A 23,021-nucleotide genomic window follows, 5' to 3' on the forward strand; every position below is an offset into this window, starting at 1 on the left:
AAAAACACACAACAACACTTTCCCAACCAAGGCTACACTTCATCACAAAATGTGATGATTTTACATGGGTGGTAGTGGACCAAATACCCTGAGGAGACTGCAAGAACGGTAGGTCACAAAGCCACCTCATGGCAAACAAAGATATATCATAAGTTCATTAACCCCACATCTTTATGCCCCCCCAAGGCATTCATGCCATACTTTCTCCCCTTATGACCCCCAAATGCATAAACCAGGCCATGCAGCAAGGGTCACATATACACCCCTTGAGTTCACTCTCATAATGAGAGCCTCTCACTCGAGGGCTGTCAAACTTCTACCACCCACAAGACCATCCTACTCTCCCAAGAGTAGAAGGCCTTGGTTACTCCCAAATCACAAGAAAATGCATAAAAGAAGTAACAGATAGGCCACATAATAATTTTCACAAAGGAAAATACAAGAAACAACTTTTACATACAAGCAATCTTTCCAATATAAACATGCAACGTAAAAAGAAACAAAAAGGAGAAGATGAACCAACCTTCAATCTGCCCAAAGGTTTGCTAGAACTAGTTTGAGGATGAGTAGCCCAATTCCACAATTCTTCCTTCTACACTTAGCCCAAAATTCTATCCCAAAACTATTCTTTTCAAAATTGCATGATCTCCAAAAATGGAGTGGGTGATTACCCACAAAATCTTTAATCCCTGCCTAAAAAGACCTCAATGAGAGTTCTCACAGGTTACTAAAACTAAAAAAGGAAAAAGTAAGAGAAAGTGGAAAAAGGATCTCACATCAAAAAGGAAGGTTATCTAATCTAGACGGCACCTTCTAATTTTGAATTTTCGCTCACCTTAGGAAACTCACTTGTTGAGGTGACTAAACAGTCACATGGGAGTAGACACATGCCTAAAAATACTCCTAACCCATAGGTATACCTTATGGACTTTAGAAAACACCTTCAAACTACCCCTAGAAGTCCATTTGACCCCTTAGGAACCCATCTGAAGTTAACTTTCGAGTCAAACCTGAGTTGACCACTCCAAAGACTCTCTACCCAAGGAAAATTTCGAACCACATTCAAATGTTTGAAAAAGCTATGGTTGAAACAACTCCCTCCAAGAGATAAGTCAAAAATCAAGACATAAATCAACACGTGTCAAGTGACACAATAAAATACATTACAAAATTACACATGAAATTTGTCTCTTGTTGGATTTACACAAATTAATAATTCAATTTAACACACATGCAGCATTTACTTTCACAAATAAAATACGATACATACGGACTGTTGTCTCTCCAAATAGACAAACCCTGGTTTTACGAACGTACATAGGTCTAGGTTTGGTTCTCCATAATATTTCCATGGTCACATGGATAATTTTCCTGCTCATCTCAATTACACATTAGTACTTCCAAATAACCTCATATAATATTTAAACACATGAATAAGAATACACGTCAAACATTCTGCATACAATTGACATTAAACAAAATCAATATATCTTGTATCAAAATAAATCCACATAAGTAATTATCATATCCTCATAGTTTTGATCCATACATAAGACATGCATCCTATTTCTATCATCATAGTAAAGTCCTGCAAATCCAATAATGACATACATCATCACAAAGTTATCCTATTCTAGAATCATATAGAGTTCTATATCTATAATGCATAGAAATGAAGCATCAATATATATCAATGTTATCCAAATCATGGAATCATATAAGTTCTAAATCTATAATGCATAAAAAATAAAGCATCCATAATAGTCTCAACATGAAAATCACTGAAATGCTAGGATGAGTCGGGGTAGGGCCTCACAGTCTGTTCATTTTGCTTGTCAACTCCTAACACGCATTATTGGTTATTAACTAAGTTGTTGGTTCGGGTTCAGGTTCAGGTTCGAAGAACCGGTACGTTAGTATGACAAAATTTTGGAAAGGGGTTTGGGTTCGTTTGGGTTCGTTAGTACAAAAACATGTAAATTTTACATATATATATATATATATATTTATGCAGCCTATAAGCATGAATTAAGATTAGCATGTTACATAGCATCATATAAACCACAAAACCAACATAAACTTGTAATCATAGCATCGTGATCATACCATAATAGCATCATATACATCAAGTTTAATATCAAAATGACAAAACATTCAAGTATCATTGTTTCAACTTTCAACAATTTAAAATTTAATCATCAAATGAATTCTCTAATTCATCACCCTCATTCTCCTCCTCCTCCTCCTCATCCTCCTCATCATTGACATTGATATTAGATGAACCAATGCCAATGCCACTTGCACTTGCACTATAAGTTTGCTCTCTATCTGAGTCATCAAATGCAACAAGCTGAGAAGCGAAAGCATCCAAATTAGTATGCTTTGGCTCTATATCCCACATCTTCGTTTCCCCTTGCTTGTAGTCACGTTGCTTGTGTGAAATGAGGCAAGTTAATGTTTTAAAACTCACTTTTAGGGTTATATTTTAATTTTTTATGTGGTAGATTTTAAAAAAAAATTAAATTTTGCAAAAAAAAAAAACACCATTTTTGGTTCGTCAGACCCTCGGGTTTGACCTGGTCGGAACCAGGCCTGTGAATCACGGACCGTGTCCGGACCACAGGCGGACCGGACCAGAACCCTGAACCAATATCGGACTGGACCAGTACCAAGGGTCTAGGGAGGCGAACCCTGCAACTTAGGTTATTGACAAAAACCAATTGAGACTAAGTATGAAATTGTTGTCTGCAGTTTTGCACTTGTAGTGACCCGGAGCTGGGCGGTTTCATAATATTTTTATTTCTCTTTAATAATATTGAATATTTCAGCAATAGAACTTTTAGATAGGAAAATGTATAAGTTCGTCACCTATTTGAAAACAAAAAAGCTTTCTCAGATTTTGTTGGTATGAGAAGTATTTTCCATATGCATTTCCATTTTCAGATCACATGGCAAGCTAGTATTTTCTATAATTATAAGAAAGCCTATTGGAGAACTACAAACCTTTTCCAGATTGTGTCAGTGTAACATTGCTTCAAACATAGAAATACCAACATTTCTTTTTGTATATGCATTAGTCTTTTCTCAGTTGACTTCATCATTTATCCTATTTTGTGTGTCCTGGTTTGCTAAGTAGTTAGAGATAAAAATGATAGGAAATGACCTTTCATTTATTTCTTTAAGTAGTATGAAGCATTTTTCCTTCAAAAGCAGCTAAGATAAGATATAAGAAATTTTAAGTTATACTAGCACATGGTTGTGCATAGGTCTTCTTTTTGTTTGGAAAAGTCAAAGATTGTTTCTGTAGTTACTAAAGGACAGACCAGTGTTCCATGGAATTTTTTGATTGGGGGATGGGTGGACGTGGGGACAGGTTTTGGGGACGGGGGGACCAAGGGCCTAAATTTGGGGACGGCGAGGGGACGGTGGGGGGACGGTGCTGATATAAAAATAGAGGTGAATTGAAATCTAAAAGGCAAAATCTTGAAGTGAGCAAGTAATCAAGCATCATTAGAGTAGTGAAGGAGAGGTCAAGCATTCAAGCTGCATTGATGAGCAACTTTTTTATGAAGACATCCATGAATTCCTACATGACAACATCAAGCTTTCCATGAAGACTTCAAGACAAAGGAGATTCATAAATGTATAACATTTTAATCAAGCATTTCAATTCTAGATCAATCCTTTGCCCTTTTGAAGACACCCTTTCATTTCCATTTCAATTCATCATAGGGTTAATTCCAAACTTGGGGTTCAACCTAAGCAAACCCCCATCAACCCAACAACATTTTTCCCTCTTGTGTTTGCAGGTGACAAGATTTTGAGACAAAAAATATAGATCTGAAAAGAGTAGACTAAGACGCACAAGATTTGATTTTGAAGAATTAAAAACACTAGGACAAGGCTGCCTAGCATTAGTGTCCGACCCTTTTCCAATTAAACTTTAGGGATATATTCAGAGCGACATCCTTATGTTGAAACTGTTTCCGTTGTCTGCATTCGACGATTTTGGGACAAGGATGCCTAGCATCTTTGTCCCAGATTTTAGCCATAGGTTCCTCTCCGTTTCCCATTTTCAGATCTGTACTTTATGTCTGCATATCCATTTTGAAACTGTCTGTGCATGCTAATCAGTGTCAATGTTACATCATCAATCCTGGTTCTTGCATTCAATTCATATCATTTCAACAATCACTTTCAACTCAGCCAAGGAGTACCGAATTCACCTTGTGCTCAACACTTTCTTAATAAGTTTGAGGTTGAGCCTATTGACTTCATTCTCCTTGTAACGTGATTGTTGTGAAATATGTGTAATTTCCTATGTTTGCATGCATAAACTAGTGAACCTTATTTCCAACATTATGGTACCAAATCGTGTGAGTCATGATCCCAAGAGATCCTTACCATCAGTGTGATCTCTCATAAAATTTTAGCCCCATGCATGGTTGTAGATGTACTTTGTGATATTCTTTGCATCTTCAACCATATTCTTCACACATCTTATTTTCCTTATGTCCTCAAGTAGTAATTCAAGACAGTAAGCAACACAAAGGATCCAAAATAATGTTGGGTGTTTTGCCTCTAGAAGGTCACAATTTGAATGACATTGTTCACTCCCACCTCCATCAACACCTCATCCAACATTTTTTAAAAGGTCTTACTTTTTATTTCATTGGAGGCATCAACTAATTTTAAAAATACTAGTTGTCCCACTAAAGCCACTAAAAAGTTTGAGTGCCCTATTTTTGCTGTTCGTCCACCCATCGAATAAAATTGTGCAACTTTTCTTTCTCAGTTTTTCTATTGTTCTTCTACTAGTCGGTGTGTGTTTTGGACCTTTGTAATGTCCCCTTCTCTGACCTAGTTAGATTGCGTTTCATATTATGAAATATACTTCTTAATTTTTTTTATTTTTAACACAACAAGATTCACCCGTTAAGGTTAGGATAATCAAACTTGCGCAAAAAGGAAATTCTGAAAGTAACCCTTTCACTTTCTGATCACCGAGAACCTAGTATGTGAGGGTGAGAGCATATAGTGTCAAGGGGATCGTTAGCTCAATAAACTACTGGAAATGAAATCTCAAATACAATACTGGGCGGCAAGCCAACCCCTTCCGCTTATCTAGCGGGTATAAGAACTTCTACAGTAGTATGGCGGTGCAACCAACCGATTAGAAGATTACCAAACTGAAAGAACAACAATCACTCAACCACTTATTCAGTGGGAGGACTGAAAATGAAATTACAATCAACTCAACCGCTTCTTCAGCAGGAGGACAGCGTTACAACAAATAAGAAGGCGGCAAGCCAGCCTCTTCCACTTATGCAGTGGAACTAAGAGCAACAATCCAAGTAGATAGCTGTTAGTACTACTAATCAGCTTTACAATGCAAACATGGATTATTAGAATTACTAGAAATCACTGCCCAAAGCTAGACGGCGAAGCCAATCTCTTCCACTTATGCAGTGGAACTAGAGAAATCAATAGAAATTGTTGTTAGTACTACTAACCAGCATTGCAAATGATTCATAGTAGTTATTCAAATGCTAATAACCAAACCAACGGCTGCAACTTATTACCAAGACCCTTCTCACCACACCAATGAACTCACACACCTGAAAACCAACTTCAATCTCGAAAAACTGAATCTGATATGAATGAACAGCAGGCTAGAAATGCATACCAGCAACATAAAACCCCCACAAAACACTTCTATCTTGCTCCAAACACACCCAAATTAACTCTAAACACACTCCCAAAGACCCAAGACATTCAACGATTAATGCAGAACTGAGAAAATGACACCAACAATTCAGAAACAGCATAACAAGTAACCCAAACACCTCCCAACAAGGGCATCTACAATAGAAAAGTTCGCTTTGCCATATAAAATCCAATTCTTTGAGATAATCTGTAATGTCCCTTAATAAATTATAGTTTAGGTTCAACTAGAATATTATATTAATTGTTTTATATTAATTATCCATTTCATTAATATAAATTAATTAATAATTAAATAAATTATTCTCAGGTTAATTATTTTATATTAGTATTTCTTCACTAATATAAACTAATTTATAAGCCAATAAACTATTGTTTATTTTTGAAATGGAATAAGTTTTGGGTTAGTTTCCAAACAGATTCGGGACGGAACAGATTCCTTTCTAAATTCATTTTTAAATGGAGGCACCATTGGAAATGGGGCAGTGGAAAATATCATTAGATTTAATAACTGGAAGAGAGTTCATATTCATCTTTGTAGTTTCCGATAAGAAATACAGAGTATTCCTTTCGTCAATAATAATTGGCCTATTGGGATTTTCCTATTGTTATTATATCCATGGCGGAATTGAAGTAAGAGGAAGGATGCAATTAAAACAGAATGGTGTGATGAAATTTCCAAAAATTCAAAGATTCAATATCTTATGTTTTATTAGCAATCTTTTGCTTGACTTGTGACGGTGTTTCCGGAAAGAGTTGTTTGAGTATAATAATTTGAGTCAACACCGAATTGCCAACTTGGCTGTGAATGCTTCAGGTGCACAAATATTGAAATCTTTACCAGTTGCAAACTGCATATTCATTTCCTTTCATTTGTAGAATTAGGAACATTATTCGAAATGATCAATAATCATTCCCCTATTATATCGAACAAGTATAAATTTGTTGTGAATTAAGCAAGAGGAAGGATGAAATTAAAACAGAATGGTGTGATGAAATTTCCAGAAATTCAAAGATTCAATATCTTTATGTTTTATTAGCAATCTTTTGCTTGACCTGTGATATTTCTTTTCCTTGCAAATAAATTCAGTTAAGGAATTTTACAGTGGTATCAGAGCTTTTGAATCCTGCCAGCTTGTAGGGTGTTTTTTAAAAAAATTTATTAAAAATCTATGCACAGCTGAGTATGCACCAGGGAAATTATAATTTTCGAAATACTAGGGCCCGACAAAACAGATATCAAAACTTTCCTTTAGCACAAAGTAGTTTTTCTATTCAGTTTGAAATTGAGGACAACCATACTGAAACTGACGAAGAGATTATTTTTGCAACAAACAATATGGGGGAACCTTAAACCAATAGGGATCTCATAGCAGCTTTAATCAGAACTCAACAAGATATGCAGGACAATGTCAACAGAATGACTAATTTAATGACCCAATTTATGGCACAAAATAATTATCAACATCAAAATGTTGGGGTACATAATGGGGGTAGAGATGAGCATTCTGTTAATAATAATCAGCCGGAAAGAACAGGAACAACCAGACCCTTTATGCCAACCTTCACTGCTAGGAATGTGCAACCAGAAAATGAACCGACAATTAGAGAATTACAGGATGAGAAACACCATGATCGATTATTATCAGGGGATGATTTTAGATCAACAATGACATTTAGAGAATACTTGGATGTCAGAATGAAACATAGGCCAAGACGACAGCGAGGGAATAACAGTGAATTACAGAGGAAAATTGGTAAGATGTCTATTCCTTACTTTGATGGGTTAGGGAAAACCACAGCCAGGGCATGGGTGCAAAAACTTGACACCTATTTTCAATTAAATCCTATGTTGGAAGATGAAGCAATCAAATATGCAGCATTACATCTTGATGGTGTAGCACATGAATGGTGGCACCATGGGCAAGTAACTTTGGGTCATAATCAAATTATTACATATGTTGAATTCACTGAGAAACTTATTGGCAGATTTGATTTTAAAGATCCCGAACTTCATCTAAAAGATTTAACTCAGCTTAAGCAAACTGGAACTGTTGAGCAATACATTTTTGAATTTGAAAAGTTGTCAGTTTTAGTAACTGAAATTTCAGAGACATAAAATTGTTATATTCATAGATGGATTGCCCGATTCACTCAAAGGATGGGTTAAATCCTTAAATCCTCCAACATTACAGACAGCTATTAAAAGAGCAAGGGACTTGGAACTGTCTTCAAAAGGGAAAACCTTTAATAAATGACCACCACTTAAGCTAGACATACAACCCTTTAACAAGGAAAATTTCCCCAATAACAGGTTAGATAAAGAAGAAAGGGAAAAACTCAGAAGAAAAAAACTATGTTTCAGCTGTAGAGAATCATGGTAGCCAGGACATAGATGTCTGGGAAAGGGGAAAATTCATTACATTGAGGTTATGTCAGATAGTGACGATGAAGAGAATGTTGAACCTAACATAGAACCTGCATCAAAGAACACAGAATCAGAGACAATAAAACATGGTGAAGGGGTAATAGCATCTATGATAGGGACACCACATTATAATATTTTCAAAGTTAGAGGAGTTTTGAATGGGCAACATGTGGTTGTTATGCTTGATAGTGGTTCTACTCATAATTTTATAGATGCAGCTCTTGTGGAAAAGCGTGGTTTGCAAACTGAAAAACATGAGGGTTTTGATGTTAGAGTACTCATAAAGTTCCTAAATTGAGTATTACTCTTGGTAATTATACTGTTACTGATGATTTTTATGTGATTGATTTGGCTGACACTAATGTTGTTCTGGGTATTCAATGGATGGAAACATTAGATGAGTACACTCAGAGTTTTAAAAGATTGGAATTTTCTTTTAAAATTGATGATAAGAAAGTAGTACTTCGTGGAATGTCTAACGGTGGTCCCAAGATCGTTAGTGCTAAAAGAATGGAGGCTATATTCAAACATGGAGATGTGGCATGGTCAGCACAATGTTTAATCTCTAACAAGGTATCAAGATTTGAATCTAAATCGTATCAAGATGATTTGTTAAAAGTATTAGATTCACATCATTTGGCTTTCAGTGATATTCCTCCAGGAGTCCCACTTGATAGAGGATCTGAACATACCATTGAATTAGACAAAGGTGCCAAACCAGTTATCACAACTCCTTACATACATCCTAAAACATTCAGGGATGAAATAGAAAAGGCAATTAAGGAATTGTTGGATATGGGGCATATCAGGCCTAGTTCTAGTCCTTTTGCATCATCAGTAATATTGGTCAAAAAGAAGGATGGAACTCTTCGTATGTGTATTGATTATCGGGCTCTTAACAAGAAGACAATCAAAAACAGGTATCCAATTCCTCGTATTGATGAGTTGTTAGATGAATTACACGGTGTTGTCTATTTTTCTAAAATTGATTTGAGGTCAGGATATCATCAGATTAAGTTAAGAGATCAAGATATTCATAAAACTGCTTTTCGCTGTCATTATGGTCATTATGAATTTTTGGTTATGCCGTTCGGTTTAACAAATACTCCGGCAACATTTCAGTCTTGTATGAATCATATCTTTAACAAACAGTTGAGGAAATTTTTGCTAGTTTTCTTTGATGATATATTGATTTATAGCAAAACTTGGGAAGATCACTTGAAACATATTGATATAGTTCTTGGTATTATGGAATCTCAATCACTTTATGCAAAGGCTTCTAAATGTGAATTTGGAATGATAGAAATTTTGTATTTAGGGCATATGATCAGTGCTACAGGTGTACAGGTTCATCAGGAAAAGATAAGAGCCATTCTGGATTGGCCACCGCCACAAAATCTTATAGATTTACGAGGATTCTTTGGATTATGTAGTTATTACAAGAGATTTGTCAAAGGCTTTTCACAACTTGGGGCACCATTGACAGATCGTACCAAAAAGGGGGCATTCCGATGGACTGAGGAAGCACAACAAGTTTTTGAGAAACTTAAAGAGGTAATGAGTTCTTGCCCAGTACTTGCACTCCCAGATTTTAATCAACCTTTCGTCTTAGAATGTGATGCATCTAGTGAGGGAATAGAAGCAATCTTAATGCAAAATAAACATCTTATAGCTTATGAAAGCAGGAAACTTAGTAATCTTGAGAGGTTGTATTCTATTTATGACAAAGAAATGTTGGCAATCATGCACGCATTGGCAAAATTTAGACAATATTTGGTTGGTGGCAAATTTGTAGTAAGAATTGACCATAACAGTTTGAGATATTTCTTGGGACAAAAAGACTAGAATGACAGGTAGCAAAAATGGATCAGTAAGATCCAAGCTTATGATTTTGAAATTGAATATGTGAAAGGTAAAAACAATGTTGTTGCAGATGCATTATCTAGAAGGCCTGAAATAAATGCATTATTTGTAGTAACAGCTGATTGGAAATCTTTATTGTTGGTTGAATATTCTAAGGATTCTTTTGCATGTGACTTGCTAGATGGTAATATACAAGATGACAAATATAAGGTTGTAAATGATGTTATCTATTACAATGACAAGATTTATTTGATTCCAGGTTCGAAGTTGAAAGAGAAAATCCTCCAATCCGTGCATGATATTCCTTTAGCAGGGCACCCTGGATACTTTAAAACTTATCGACAGTTAAAAGAAAGGTTCACATGGAAAGGATTAAAAAACGATGCCCTTCGTTATGTCAAAGAATGTACCACTTGCCAGCAAAATAAAGTAGAGCATACTTATCTTGCAGGTTTATTACAGCCGCTGCCTATACCAGAACAGAAATGGGAAAATATATCAATGGATTTCATCACAGGTTTATCGAGGTCCCAAGGTAAAGATTGTATTTTTGTTGTGGTTGATAGATTAACTAAATTTGCACACTTCTTTTCTATCACTACAGAATTGACAACTGTTCAGATCGCAGATTTATGCTTTAGAGAGATATTCCGTTTACATGGTTTACCGAAGAATATAATCAGTGATTGAGATAGTATATTTTTTAGTATATTTTGGGGGGAGCTTTTCAGATTGACAGGTACAGAGATGAACCACAACACCAGTTATCATTCGCAAACTGATGGATAGACGGAAATAGTGAACAAATGGATAGAAGGTTACCTTCATAACTTTGTAGCAGGACATCAGAAAGCTTGGGTTCGTTGGTTATATTTGGGTGAATATTGTTATAATACTACATTTCATATGTCAATTGGCATGACTCCTTTCAAAGCATTATATGGCTATGATGTACTCTCTTTTCTTGACCTTGCTTTTGATCAAAGTAATGTTCCTAAATCTTGTGATTGGCTTCAGGAAAGCCAGGATATTTTGACAGCACTTAAGGAAAATTTGCAATGTGCACAGAATCAACAGAAAATTTATGCAGATAAAAAGCGAGTTGAACGCCACTTTGATGTTGGAGATTTGGTGTATCTCAGGTTACAACCGTATTGGCAGTCATCTCTCAAGTGTAGTGGGGTTGAGAAATTGAAACCCCAGTTTTATGGACCATATCCTGTTGTTCGACAAGTTGTAGCAGTTGCATATGAACTAGCTTTGCCAACAGAGAGCAAGATACACAATGTATTTCATGTATCTTGTCTCAAAAAAGCTTTGGGTCAGCAGGTGACAATTTCCGAGGATTTACCACCAATGGATGAAGACAGTAAGTTAGAGATGATACCTGAAGTTATTCTGGATACTAGGGACAGGCACTTGCGGAACAGGACAATCCGAGAATATCTTATCAAATGGAAAAATTTGCCTCATGACGACGCTACATGGGAGAATGCAAATGTTCTTGAGCATTCGAATTCACAGTTGCTTGTGGGCAAGCAACACGAGGCAGGGGAGACTGTAATGTCCCCTAATAAATTCTAGTTTAAGTTCAACTAGAATATTATATTAATTGTTTTATATTAATTATCCATTTCATTAATTTAAATTAATTAATAATTAAATAAATTATTCTCAGGTTAATTATTTTATATTAGTATTTCTTCACTAATATAAACTAATCAATAAGCCAATAAACTATTGTTTATTTTTGAAATGGAATAAGTTTCGGGTTGGTTTCCAAATAGTTTTGGGATGGAACGGATTCCTTTCTAAATTCATTTTTAAATGGAGGCACTGTTGGAAATGGGGCAGTGGAAAATATCATTAGATTTAATAAGTAGAAGAGAGTTCATATTCATCTCTGTAGTTTCCGATAAAAAATACAGAGTATTCCTTTCATCAATAATAATTGGCTTATTGGGATTTTCCTATTGCTATTATATCCATGGTGGAATCGAAGCAAGAGGAAGGATGCAATTAAAACAGAATGGTGTGATGAAATTTCCAAAAATTCAAAGATTCAATATCTTATGTTTTATTAGCAATCTTTTGCTTGACCTGTGACGGTGTTTCTGGAAAGAGCCGTTTCAGTATAATAATTTGAGTCAACACCGAATTGCCAACTTGGCTATGAACGCTTCAGGTGCACAAATATTAAAATCTTTACCAGTTGCAAATTGCATATTCATTTCCTTTCATTTGCAAAATTAGGAACATTATTTGAAATGATCAATAATCATTCCCCTATTATATGGAACAAGTATAAATTTGTTGTGAATTAAGCAAGAGGAAGGATGAAATTAAAATAGAACGGTGTGATGAAATTTCCAGAAATTCAAAGATTCAATATCTTTATGTTTTATTAGCAATCTTTTGCTTGACCTGTGATATTTCTTTTCCTTGCAAATAAATTCAGTTAAGGAATTTTACATAATCAACGAAAACTTACAGGATGAATCGCTCAAGACAAAGGAATCAAACAAGCAAACACCCAGAACGAGCTGACACACACACAAGTGTTAGTGTAGGTTTTTTTATTTTCCTTATGTTAGGGGGTATTTATTTTTCCTACACATATTATTAAGCTTGCTTAGGTTATTAGGTGTGGTTAATATGAGGACACGTGGCGGAATACATTAACTACATGTGTAACTCTCCACCTCACATGGGTAGTTGAGTTACACACCCTCTTTTGGCTTGTTGTGCCACCTCTCATAACCACTATTTTGTCATTTCCTAAGTGGGTTATGGGGTAGTTGGGTTTCTCACCCTTTTTTGGCCTTATGTGCCACCTCTTATAACTCCTTTTTTGTTTTCATGTAAGGAGGTTATGCCACATATTTTGACGTTTACCAAGTAGGTAAAAACCTCCCACCTTTTATGGGGTAGTAGGTAAAACCTCCCACTTTTTATGGAGGTGGGAGTTAATGCACCTCTTGGTTGTATATGCTATTATTTTTCTATATAATAAGCAATATACGCTCACCTTCACTAGTTAAGTGATAGCTCGGTGAGAGTCTTCTCTAAATTCTCTTCTTTATCTCTATTTTTCTCTCATATTAGATTTATCTTCATTCAGCTATTTTGATCTTCGATCATCCGTTGCTTGGAGTTGCATGTGATCTATGACCGACATCAGATCCTGGCTCAATTCTTGCTTCTCACAGAATTTAACATGGTATCAGAGCCGTGTTGTCTGGTATAGCTCATTGCTTTTCTGATTTATTTGAGAGATTTGAGATTGTTAGATAGCTAATATTTTTCTTAAAAACCAAGTATGCTCTTCTCCTTCATTTTCGTGTGATCTGGAGAATCAGAACAGTTTAAAGGAAAATAAGCTTCTAGTTAAATCTGGTTTTATATATGTGTTCTTTGAGATTTGGGTGATTGCAGCATTTTTGGTAATATTGGAGGCTTCTTTAGCATTTCCAGAGTGTCTAGAAGGCTTGTGAAAATCATAAGTGACTTTTATTTCACCAAATTCAGAGTTTGGAGAATATAGTTAAAAAAAATCAGAGTGAAATATTTTACTAGAGCTGTTTTCATTTCGGCCCTAGTGTTCTAACTTCCGTTCATTTTCAAAAAAAAAGATTTCTGGGTTTTGTTCCCAGCATCAAAAAACTTCTGGGTTTTGGAGAGTTTTTCTAGAAAGTTAATAATTTTTGCAGAAATCAAGTTTCAACAAGGCTTAAGTCGTTTTTCTATCAGGGAAATTCAGCAACCTTTCTTAAAAGTTGCATAACTTTTGCCTCGGGTGTCAATTTTTTGCAAATGAGTACTTGACGGAAAGCTGGAAATGAGCACTCTTCATAATTGCAGGTCTTATTGAAATATTCTACCCTTCTTTGTTAGATATTGCAGGTTGAATCAGCTGCATATTTTTTTTTCCCTTCTATAGATCATATCTTTCTTCTCACAACTCTATTTTACAAAATCGAATAGTTGTTGGAAAGGTATTAAGATACATTGAGCAGCAATAAGGCTAATTTTTTCAGATTTTGTGTTAAATTTATATGTATTTAAACTTTCTATTTTGGCCATTAAAGCCTTAGAAAGCTTTGTAATCTGATAAAAGCCTTGTAAACGCACTAATTATAAAGTGCCAACCTTGTAATATTTGGGGGGGGTGATTTCAAAGACTAGTGAAAAGGGGGGGTGTCTCTTGTGTCTTCTTTCTTGTACTCTTCTTGACTCTTTGCAATCTTCTTTTCTACTATCATGGATGCATCTATAGTTCCACTTTTAACACCATATAATTACTTTGAATGGAAATCTAAGATGATAATATATCTGAAAAGACATGGATATCATCGTGTTACTATGGGACTTGAAACTGAACCTCAAGATGCTGCAGAAAAGATTAAATGGTTTAATAAATGTGATGAAGCTTTTGGTACATTGTGCATGTCAGTCTCTCCTGACCTTCTTTTTCACATTGAATCTGCTACTACACCAAATGCAGTATGGACTACTTTGGGAAACCTCTTTGGTAAACAGGATGAACTAAGAGGTCATCAATTGGAGAATGAACTCATAGGGTTGAATCCAACCAATTTTGATACTATACAAGACTTCTTCACTAAACTTAAGTCTATAAGATTGCAGTTGGAACAGTGTGGAACTAAGAAAGATGATAAGCAACTGATCTTGAGTATTCTTTCTAAGCTTGGTCCTAACTATTCAGTGTTTGTTTCTACATTCTATGCTACCAAATGTGCCCTAGGTACCACATTCAAAATGCCTTCTTTAGATGATTTTGCTGCAGAACTCACTAGAGAGCAGGACAAATTGGTTCAAATGGGTACAATAAAGCCCTCTAAGTCACATGCCTTAGTTGTAAATCAAGGCACAAAAGAACATAAAGGGTCTAGTAAGCAAGATAAGAAACAAAAGAACCAAGGAGAGAAGAAGAAAGATCAGAAATCTGCTACTTCAAAAGCAAACAATGAGACCTCTTTATCAAAAGGTGAACAACCTAAGAAGGAGAAGGTCAAGTGTTCTTATTGTAAGAGGCCTGGTCATGATGAACATAAGTGTTTAAGGAAACAAATTGATCACCTTTCAAATCTTCTTGAAAAGAATAATATCAAGGTTCCTGATTCAGTCAAACAGAGTTCATTGGAAGGATCTTCTAAGGACATAGATAAGAGTAAGGGGAAAGGAAAGGGTAAGGCCCTAGTTGCTATTGCTTCACAACCAAATTCTTGGATAATTGACTCAGGTGCTTCACACCACATGGCTTCTTCAGAAGATGATTTCACATCTTTAGAGCCATGTTCTATGCCTTCCATCCTAATGGGTGATGACACTCTTGTTGAAGTGCATGGGAGAGGGTCTGTTGATGTGGGTGAAGGAACATTTCAAGATGTCCTTTGTGTTCCATCTTTATCAACTAATCTCCTATCTGTTTATCAGATCACTCACACTGGTTCTGGCAAGCGAGTTGAGTTCACATCAGATGCAGTGGTAATCAGCGAAATACATAATGGGTCTACTGTTGTTGTGGGAAAAGCAGATCATCATTCTAGATTATATCAGTTTTCTCACTTTGTTCCCGACTCTCCTTCGACAGTTTTACTCACTCATGCAGATGAGGTGAGTTGTTTGTGGCATCAACGGTTTGGCCACTTGAACTACCGTTACTTGCAACAACTCAGTCAACAAGAAATGGTTTCAGGGTTGCCTTCTATTCGATTTTCTGATGGAGTTTGCCAGGGGTGCATTCTTGGTAAGCATCCAGAGGAGAAGTATGATAAAGGTAAAGCTTGGAGAGCTACACAACTATTGGAGTTGGTACATAGTGACTTGGCAGGACCATTTCCACAACCATCTTTCAGCAAGGCTAGATATGTCTTGACATTTATTGATGACTTTTCTAGATATACATGGGTTTACTTTCTCAAACAAAAGTCTGAAGTCTTTGAAAATTTTCTAGATTTCAAAGCTTTTGCAGAGAAACAATCTGGGAAGTTCATCAAGATTCTGCGTACAAATAATGGGGGTGAATATGTTAATAATCAGTTTGAACAGTTTTGTGCTTCAGAAGGTATCAACATGCAGCACACAGTTCCATACAGTCCTCAACAAAATGGTGTAGCAGAACGAAAGAATAGGTCCTTGAAGGAGATGGCTAATTGTATGATTCACTCCAAGTCTTTGGCACCTCAGTATTGGGCAGAGGCCATCAACTGTGCGTGTTACATCCAGAATCGAGTTCCTCATAAAGCTGTGAAGGGGGTAACTCCCTTTCAAGCTTGGACTGGTCGAAAACCCACAGTTAAACACTTTAGAGTGTTTGGTTCTCTTGCATGGGCCCACATTCCAGCTGAAAAACGCAAGGCTATGGATCCGCAGAGTAAGCCTTGCATATTTGTTGGATATCCAGATGATGTCAAAGGGTATAGGCTTCTCCATCCCACTACTCATGAGTTGTTCATTGAGAGGAGTGTTCGTTTTGAGGAGAGTTCTTCTAGTTCTTCTCATACCACTTCTCCATCCACTATCACATTGGAGAGATTGCATTATGATGACAGTTCTTCAGTGGATCTTAGACCTCCTAATCTTGATGAGGAGTCTTCTTCCTCTACTTCAGATGGTGACAGTGATGATGAGGATTCACATTCCTCTCATAGTCATCATTCAGAGGCTGATGATTCTCCCCCAGACTCTCCAGCCTCAGTGCCTCTTTGGGCTCGACAAACTTTTGAGTCAGCAGGAGATTGGCTTGGTGATCCATTAGATACTAGAAGAACAAGGTCACAATTTCAGCAAGCTCCACATCTCTTCATTGCTTCAGCTTCTGATCCACAGTCCTTTCGAGAAGCTTCAGGTGTTCCTGAGTGGGATGCTGCAATGCAAGAAGAGTTCAATTCCTTGGAAAGGAATCACACATGGGATTTAGTTCCTCTTCCTAAGGGAAGGAAACTTGTTCGATGCAAGTGGATCTATCGAACAAAATTTGGAGCGGATGGGTCGGTTGATAAGTATAAGGCTCGCTTGGTAGCAAAAGGTTTTTCCCAAGTTCCAGGGGTTGATTACTCTGAGACTTTTGCTCCAGTTGCTAAGATGAATTCCATCCGGCCTGTTCTTGCTATAGCTGCTGCCCATCGTTGGGAAGTTCATCAGATGGATGTGAAGAGTGCATTTCTTCATGGTGACCTTCAGGAGGAAATCTACATGGAGCAACCACAGGGGTTTGTTCAGGATCCTTCACTTGTGTGTCGACTTCGAAAGTCTCTCTATGGCCTCAAACAGGCTCCTCGAGCTTGGTATGCCAAGATGGACTCATTCCTTCTGACAGTTGGTTTCACTTGGTGCCATTCTGATCCAAACGCATACATTCTACAACAGAATGAAACTCTCACATTTTTGGTTCTCTATGTTGATGACTTGTTACTCACAGGGAGTCACTCATCCACCATCAAAGCAGTGAAAATTGCTCTACATGATAGATTTTTGATGTCAGACTTGGGTCTTCTGCATTACTTCTTGGGAATTGAGATCACTCAATCATCTTCAGGAATCTTCCTTGGACAACCCAAGTATGCACTTGATATGCTCTCTAGATTTCACATGGCTGATTGTAAGCCTGCACCTACTCCATTTTTGTCAGGAGTCAAAATTGAGGCTAAGTGCTCTTCACCCTTGGTTGATGGCACTTTATATCAACAACTTGTTGGAAGCCTCATTTATTTGACTCATACGAGACCCGACATTTCTTATGCTGTGGGCATGGTCTCTAGATTCATGTAGGAGCCACATGAGTTGCATTGGAAAGCAGCTAAGTGGATCCTCCACTACATTCAGGGTACTCACAATTATGGAATTCAGTATGTAGCAGGTGTGGATATTGACTTGGTAGGATATACGGATTCAGATTGGGCAGGTGATTCTCAGGATCGCAAGTCTACTTTTGGGTATTGCTTCTCACTTGGTTCTAGTCCAGTTTGTTGGTCGAGCAAGAAGCAGTCTGCAATTGCTCTTTCATCGACAGAGGTTGAGTATCGGGGGGTAGTCAATGCCACCACTGAGGCTATTTGGCTTCAAAATATTCTTACTGAATTTGGTATTCCAGTCAAAAAGCCTACCATCATCTTTTGTGATAATCAGAGTGCTATACAGATCTCAAAAAATCCAGTTCATCATCAGAGGATGAAACACATTGAGATACATATGCACTATATTCGGGAGCTCATTCAGGAAGGCATCATTGATCTTAAGTATTGTTCTACATCGGAGCAAACTGCGGACATCTTCACCAAACCTTTCACTGAAAGCAAGTTCCTTCATTTGCGATCTTTGCTTGGGATGCAAAAGGTGTCTACTTCACGAGGGGCTTCTTAGTCCTTCATTCTTTCTCTCTCTCTATTTAGGGGGGGTCTATTCCTCTTATGGGGGGCTTCTTCTTTTGGGGGGGATATTTATGTACATGGGTACCTAACATGGCCTCATTTGCCGGGACCCATCTTTTCACCCACCTAAGCTACGCTTAAGGGGGGGTGTTAGTGTAGGTTTTTTTATTTTCCTTATGTTAGGGGGTATTTATTTTTCCTACACATATATTATTAAGCTTGCTTAGGTTATTAGGTGTGGTTAATGTGAGGACACGTGGCGGAATACATTAGCTACATGTGTAACTCTCCACCTCACATGGGTAGTTGAGTTACACACCCTCTTTTGGCTTGTTGTGCCACCTCTCATAACCACTATTTTGTCATTTCCTAAGTGGGTTATGGGGAAGTTGGGTTTCTCACCCTTTTTTGGCCTTATGTGCCACCTCTTATAACTCCTTTTTTGTTTTCATGTAAGGAGGTTATGCCACATATTTTGACGTTTACCAAGTAGGTAAAAACCTCCCACCTTTTATGGGGTAGTAGGTAAAACCTCCCACTTTTTATGGAGGTGGGAGTTAATGCACCTCTTGGTTGTATATGCTATTATTTTTCTATATAATAAGCAATATACTCTCACCTTCACTAGTTAAGTGATAGCTCGGTGAGAGTCTTCTCTAAATTCTCTTCTTTATCTCTATTTTTCTCTCATATCAGATTTATCTTCATTCAGCTATTTTGATCTTCGATCATCCGTTGCTTGGAGTTGCATGTGATCTATGACCGACATCAGATCCTGGCTCAATTCTTGCTTCTCACAAAATTTAACAACAAGGATCAACGAACAAAAATACGCTTCAGCTACACTAGAAAACAACAACTCGGAAACACACTACAACACTTCAAAAATCAGAAATCCATAAAACTTCATCTTCATTGAGCCCAAATCTGCTCCTCTAGATGAGAAACTGTCACAAATTCAGATAAGCGCTATCTCTCAAGTACAAAACTGAAAGCACTAGGAGGTATGCATCCCTCGAAGCAAGAGTCTGACAGTATTTCGACAACACTTCATTATCATAGCAAATAGATACCAAAATGAGAGCCCAAGGCTTGTATTTATAACTTTTGCCAGCCAAATTCAAATTCAAATGCTCTCCAAATGTGCCAAACCAAATGCCATTCCATTTCAGCCACATTTGGCATTGCATTTCGTTTCATTTCCTTGCACAAGTTTGCTCAACTCACATTCACCCTTAATCGCCCTTTTTTTGATAAATGTAAGTTTTATAAAATAAAATGTAAAGTGGGCGCCCATTTGCCTTGAGTTATAATTTAATCTCTAACACCAAGTCGACCCCCTTGAAGTGAAACAAATTTCGCCTAGGCCATGGATAAAAATAAAGTATAAAAAATACTTCCTCTTCCAAATACGGAATACTGCCAAAATGAATTGAGGCCAAAGTATTAAACTGCATTGCTAGAAATAGACACTGAGTTGAGCTGTCGAACCCCCGCTAAAAATAGCACTGCCAAAAATAGTACTTTTTATAAATAGCATACTGCTAATAATAGCAAGTGTTTCCAAAGTGATTTTTACCACATTCTGAGCAGCTGCCGAACTTACTAAACATAGTAACTCCTGGAAAGGTCTCCAGATTGATTTGCATGTTATACCATCGCAGAGCTCTCAGAAAACCCAGAAAAACCCAAAGAACTTAGTTGCTTCTACCTCCATTTACTAAAAATAGTAAGTTAGTCAAACTCCATTGCTTGCTATGCATGTACCCTCATTGCAAAGCTCTCTAAAAACCCATAAGGAATCCAGGACCCAAACTGACAAACTCCAACATGCAAGCCTTTGAAAATGTTGAAACATTCTTCCAAAGGTAGGAAACCCTAATTTTTGCTTCCGACTAGCCTACGGGTCTCCGAAATAGGCTAACAATTAGCTAAGTTGATTACGGTTGAGAAGGGGACATTACAGTCCACCCTCCCCAAGATTGCTTGTCCTCAAGCAACCGTAAGTCTAGATGCTACAAAATTTCCTCATTCTCCCAAGTGGCATCTCCACAGGCAAATTCTTCAACTTTACCAAATACTCTTTGATTGTCCTTATCCTCAAAGAGCGTTCTCGTGAATCATTGATCTCCTCTGGAATCAACACCAACTGTCCCTCCTCATCAAGGGGAGGTAAATATGAAGAGACCACAACATTGTGTCCAAGTGCCTTCTTGAGGCATGACACGTGGAAGACATTGTGCACCTTGCTACTTGCTGGTAGCTCCAATTTGTAAGCCATTGCACCAACTCTCTTGATGACTCTAAATGGCCCATAGAAACGTGGCTTGAGTTTCTCTGCTCCAATCTTCTTGAGGGTAGACTGTTGGAAAGGCTGAAATCTAAGATAGACTATGTCTCCAACCTCAAATGGACTCTCTACATGTTGTTGATAAGCGTACATCTTCTGCTGATTTTGTGCAATCTGGAGGTTGTTCTTCAAAGCCTTCAGAATATTCTGACACTGTTGCACCATGTCCCTAGCTTGTGGGGCTTTGCCATCACCAAACATCAAATTAACAAAGCTGGGAGCTTCGTAACCATACAGTGCCATGAAAGGAGACATCTTGATGGACATGTGATATGGGGAATTGTAACAATATTCCCTCAAATGTAGCCATCTCGCCCATGCTTTCTGCTGCTTCGAGACATAGTTTCTGAGATAGCCTTCCAACCATTTATTCACAATCTCCATTTGCCCATCAGTCTGAGGGTGATAACCCGTGCTTGGAGTAAGCACTGTGCCACACAATCTGAAAACTTCTTGCCAAAAAGTGCTTAGGAACTTCTTGTCCCTATCACTTACAATGTTCTTGGGCAGCCCATGCAATCTAAACACCTCGTGAAAGAACACATCAGCAACTTGAGCTGCTGTAAATGAGCTGGTAATGGCGAAAAAATGAGCAAATTTAGTCAATCTATCCACCACCACGTAAATACAATCCTTGCCATTAGCTCTGGGCAACCCGGTGATGAAATCCATCCAGATGCTTTCCCATTTTTGGTTGGGAATAGGTAGAGGTTGCAATAAACCAGCAGGGTGAGTATGCTCATTTTTGTTCATCTGGCAAGTATGACACTCCTTGTTGTAGTTCAACACTTCATGTTTCAAGTCCTTCCAAGAGAACCTCGCACAAATTTGCTTATAGGTCTTGAAATATCCTTGATGGCCAACAAGAGGAATGTCATGGAAAGTCTGTAGAATCTTCTTTTTGAGCTAAGATTCAAGTAACAAAAACATTCTACCCTTGTAAAGTATCAATCCATCAACCACCTTGTACCTTTCATCATGAAAAGTACCCTCAATAATGCTGGTTGCAAACTAATTTTTGGCATAATTAGCAGGCAACAAGTCCCTCCAATCAGCTGTTAGCTCGCATAGTGAGCTCAAATGGGGTCTTCTTGATAGTGCATCAGCTAAAATATTGTTTTTGCCTTTGACATATTCGATGTCAAAATCATAAGCTTGTAGCTTACTTACCCACTTCTGCTGCCTTTCATTTAAATCCTTCTGATGCATGAAGTGTTTAAGACTATTATGATCTGTTTTAACCACAAATTTGCTTCCCACCAAGTATTGCCTAAACTTGGCCAATGTGTGCATGATTGCAAGCATCTCCTTGTCATAGATGGAGTATGTCTTCTCAGCTCCTCTTAATTTTCTACTTTCAAACACAATCGAATGCTTGTCTTGCATCAATACAACACCCACACCTTCTCCCGATGCATCACATTGAAGCTCAAAAGGCTTGGAGAAATTAGGTAGAGCCAAAACAAGACACATGCTCATGATCTCTTTAAACTTGTCAAAAAATCCTTGTGCCTTTCCCGACCACACAAAAGCCCCCTTCTTAGTGAGATCCGTGAGGGGGGCAGCCATCTGAGAGTAAGCCTTCACAAACCTCCTATAGAAGCCACATAAACCCAAGAACCCCTTCGGATGTGTCAAGTTCTTAGGTGGAGGCCAATCAACAATTGCCTTGATCTTCTCAGGATCAACCTTAACTCCCTCTGCGCTAATGATATGGCCAAGGTAAAGCAACTCCTTCATTCTTGTTTCCCTCACTGGGTAAACAGGAAGAATACAGAAACTGAACAGCAATGTACAATGCAAATATAAAATAAGTACCAGAATAAGTTTTCCATTAATATCAAAGGATGTTCACATTATATCCATCGTCAACAACACATTTTTCCCCAACACCCGGAGGTGATACAATATATGACTGCCGAAGGGGTGCGACCCAACCGTCGCAACTCCAACTACCTACCCGTCGGCTAACTAACTATTGACAATTAACATTACTAACTATACACTTTTTCCCGATAACATCATCCCCCCCAAAAAAGAAGTCGTCTCCGACGACTAACAACAAAATGGAGACAATGTAATATAAATATACAACCAAGTGAAAGTCAAGGAGGGGGCTGAGGAAGCGTCCCTGAAGTCGAAGGGTGAGATGCGGGTGGCTGGGCCGCCAGGCGGGCGCGGAGCTCATAGACCTGCTGGGTGCGCGCTGCCACATCCCGCTCTGCTACCAACACCTTCTCTAAGGCAGTCTTCACCATAAGCG

General features: G+C 37.7%; 1 protein-coding gene across 5 annotated transcripts in view; it reads left to right on the forward strand.

Moving 5' to 3' along the window:
- LOC131078854 (DNA ligase 6) overlaps positions 1–23,021 on the forward strand; it is a 323,121-nt gene that overhangs the window by 274,975 nt on the left and 25,125 nt on the right. Inside the window, exon 19 of one of the 5 annotated variants that reach the window (XM_059215983.1) lies at positions 10,275–10,523. The exons of 3 other annotated variants lie outside the window; for them this stretch is intronic. In XM_059215983.1, the coding sequence (XP_059071966.1) occupies positions 10,275–10,286 (12 nt within the window). In that variant the 3' untranslated portion in view covers positions 10,287–10,523. Of the gene's footprint in view, positions 1–9,499; positions 9,707–10,274; positions 10,524–23,021 lie in introns of those variants that run through there. One more of the 5 variants, XM_059215982.1, reaches the window with a different exon arrangement.

This window comes from Cryptomeria japonica, chromosome 2, assembly GCF_030272615.1.
Source record: "Cryptomeria japonica chromosome 2, Sugi_1.0, whole genome shotgun sequence".
Classification (NCBI taxonomy): domain Eukaryota; kingdom Viridiplantae; phylum Streptophyta; class Pinopsida; order Cupressales; family Cupressaceae; genus Cryptomeria; species Cryptomeria japonica.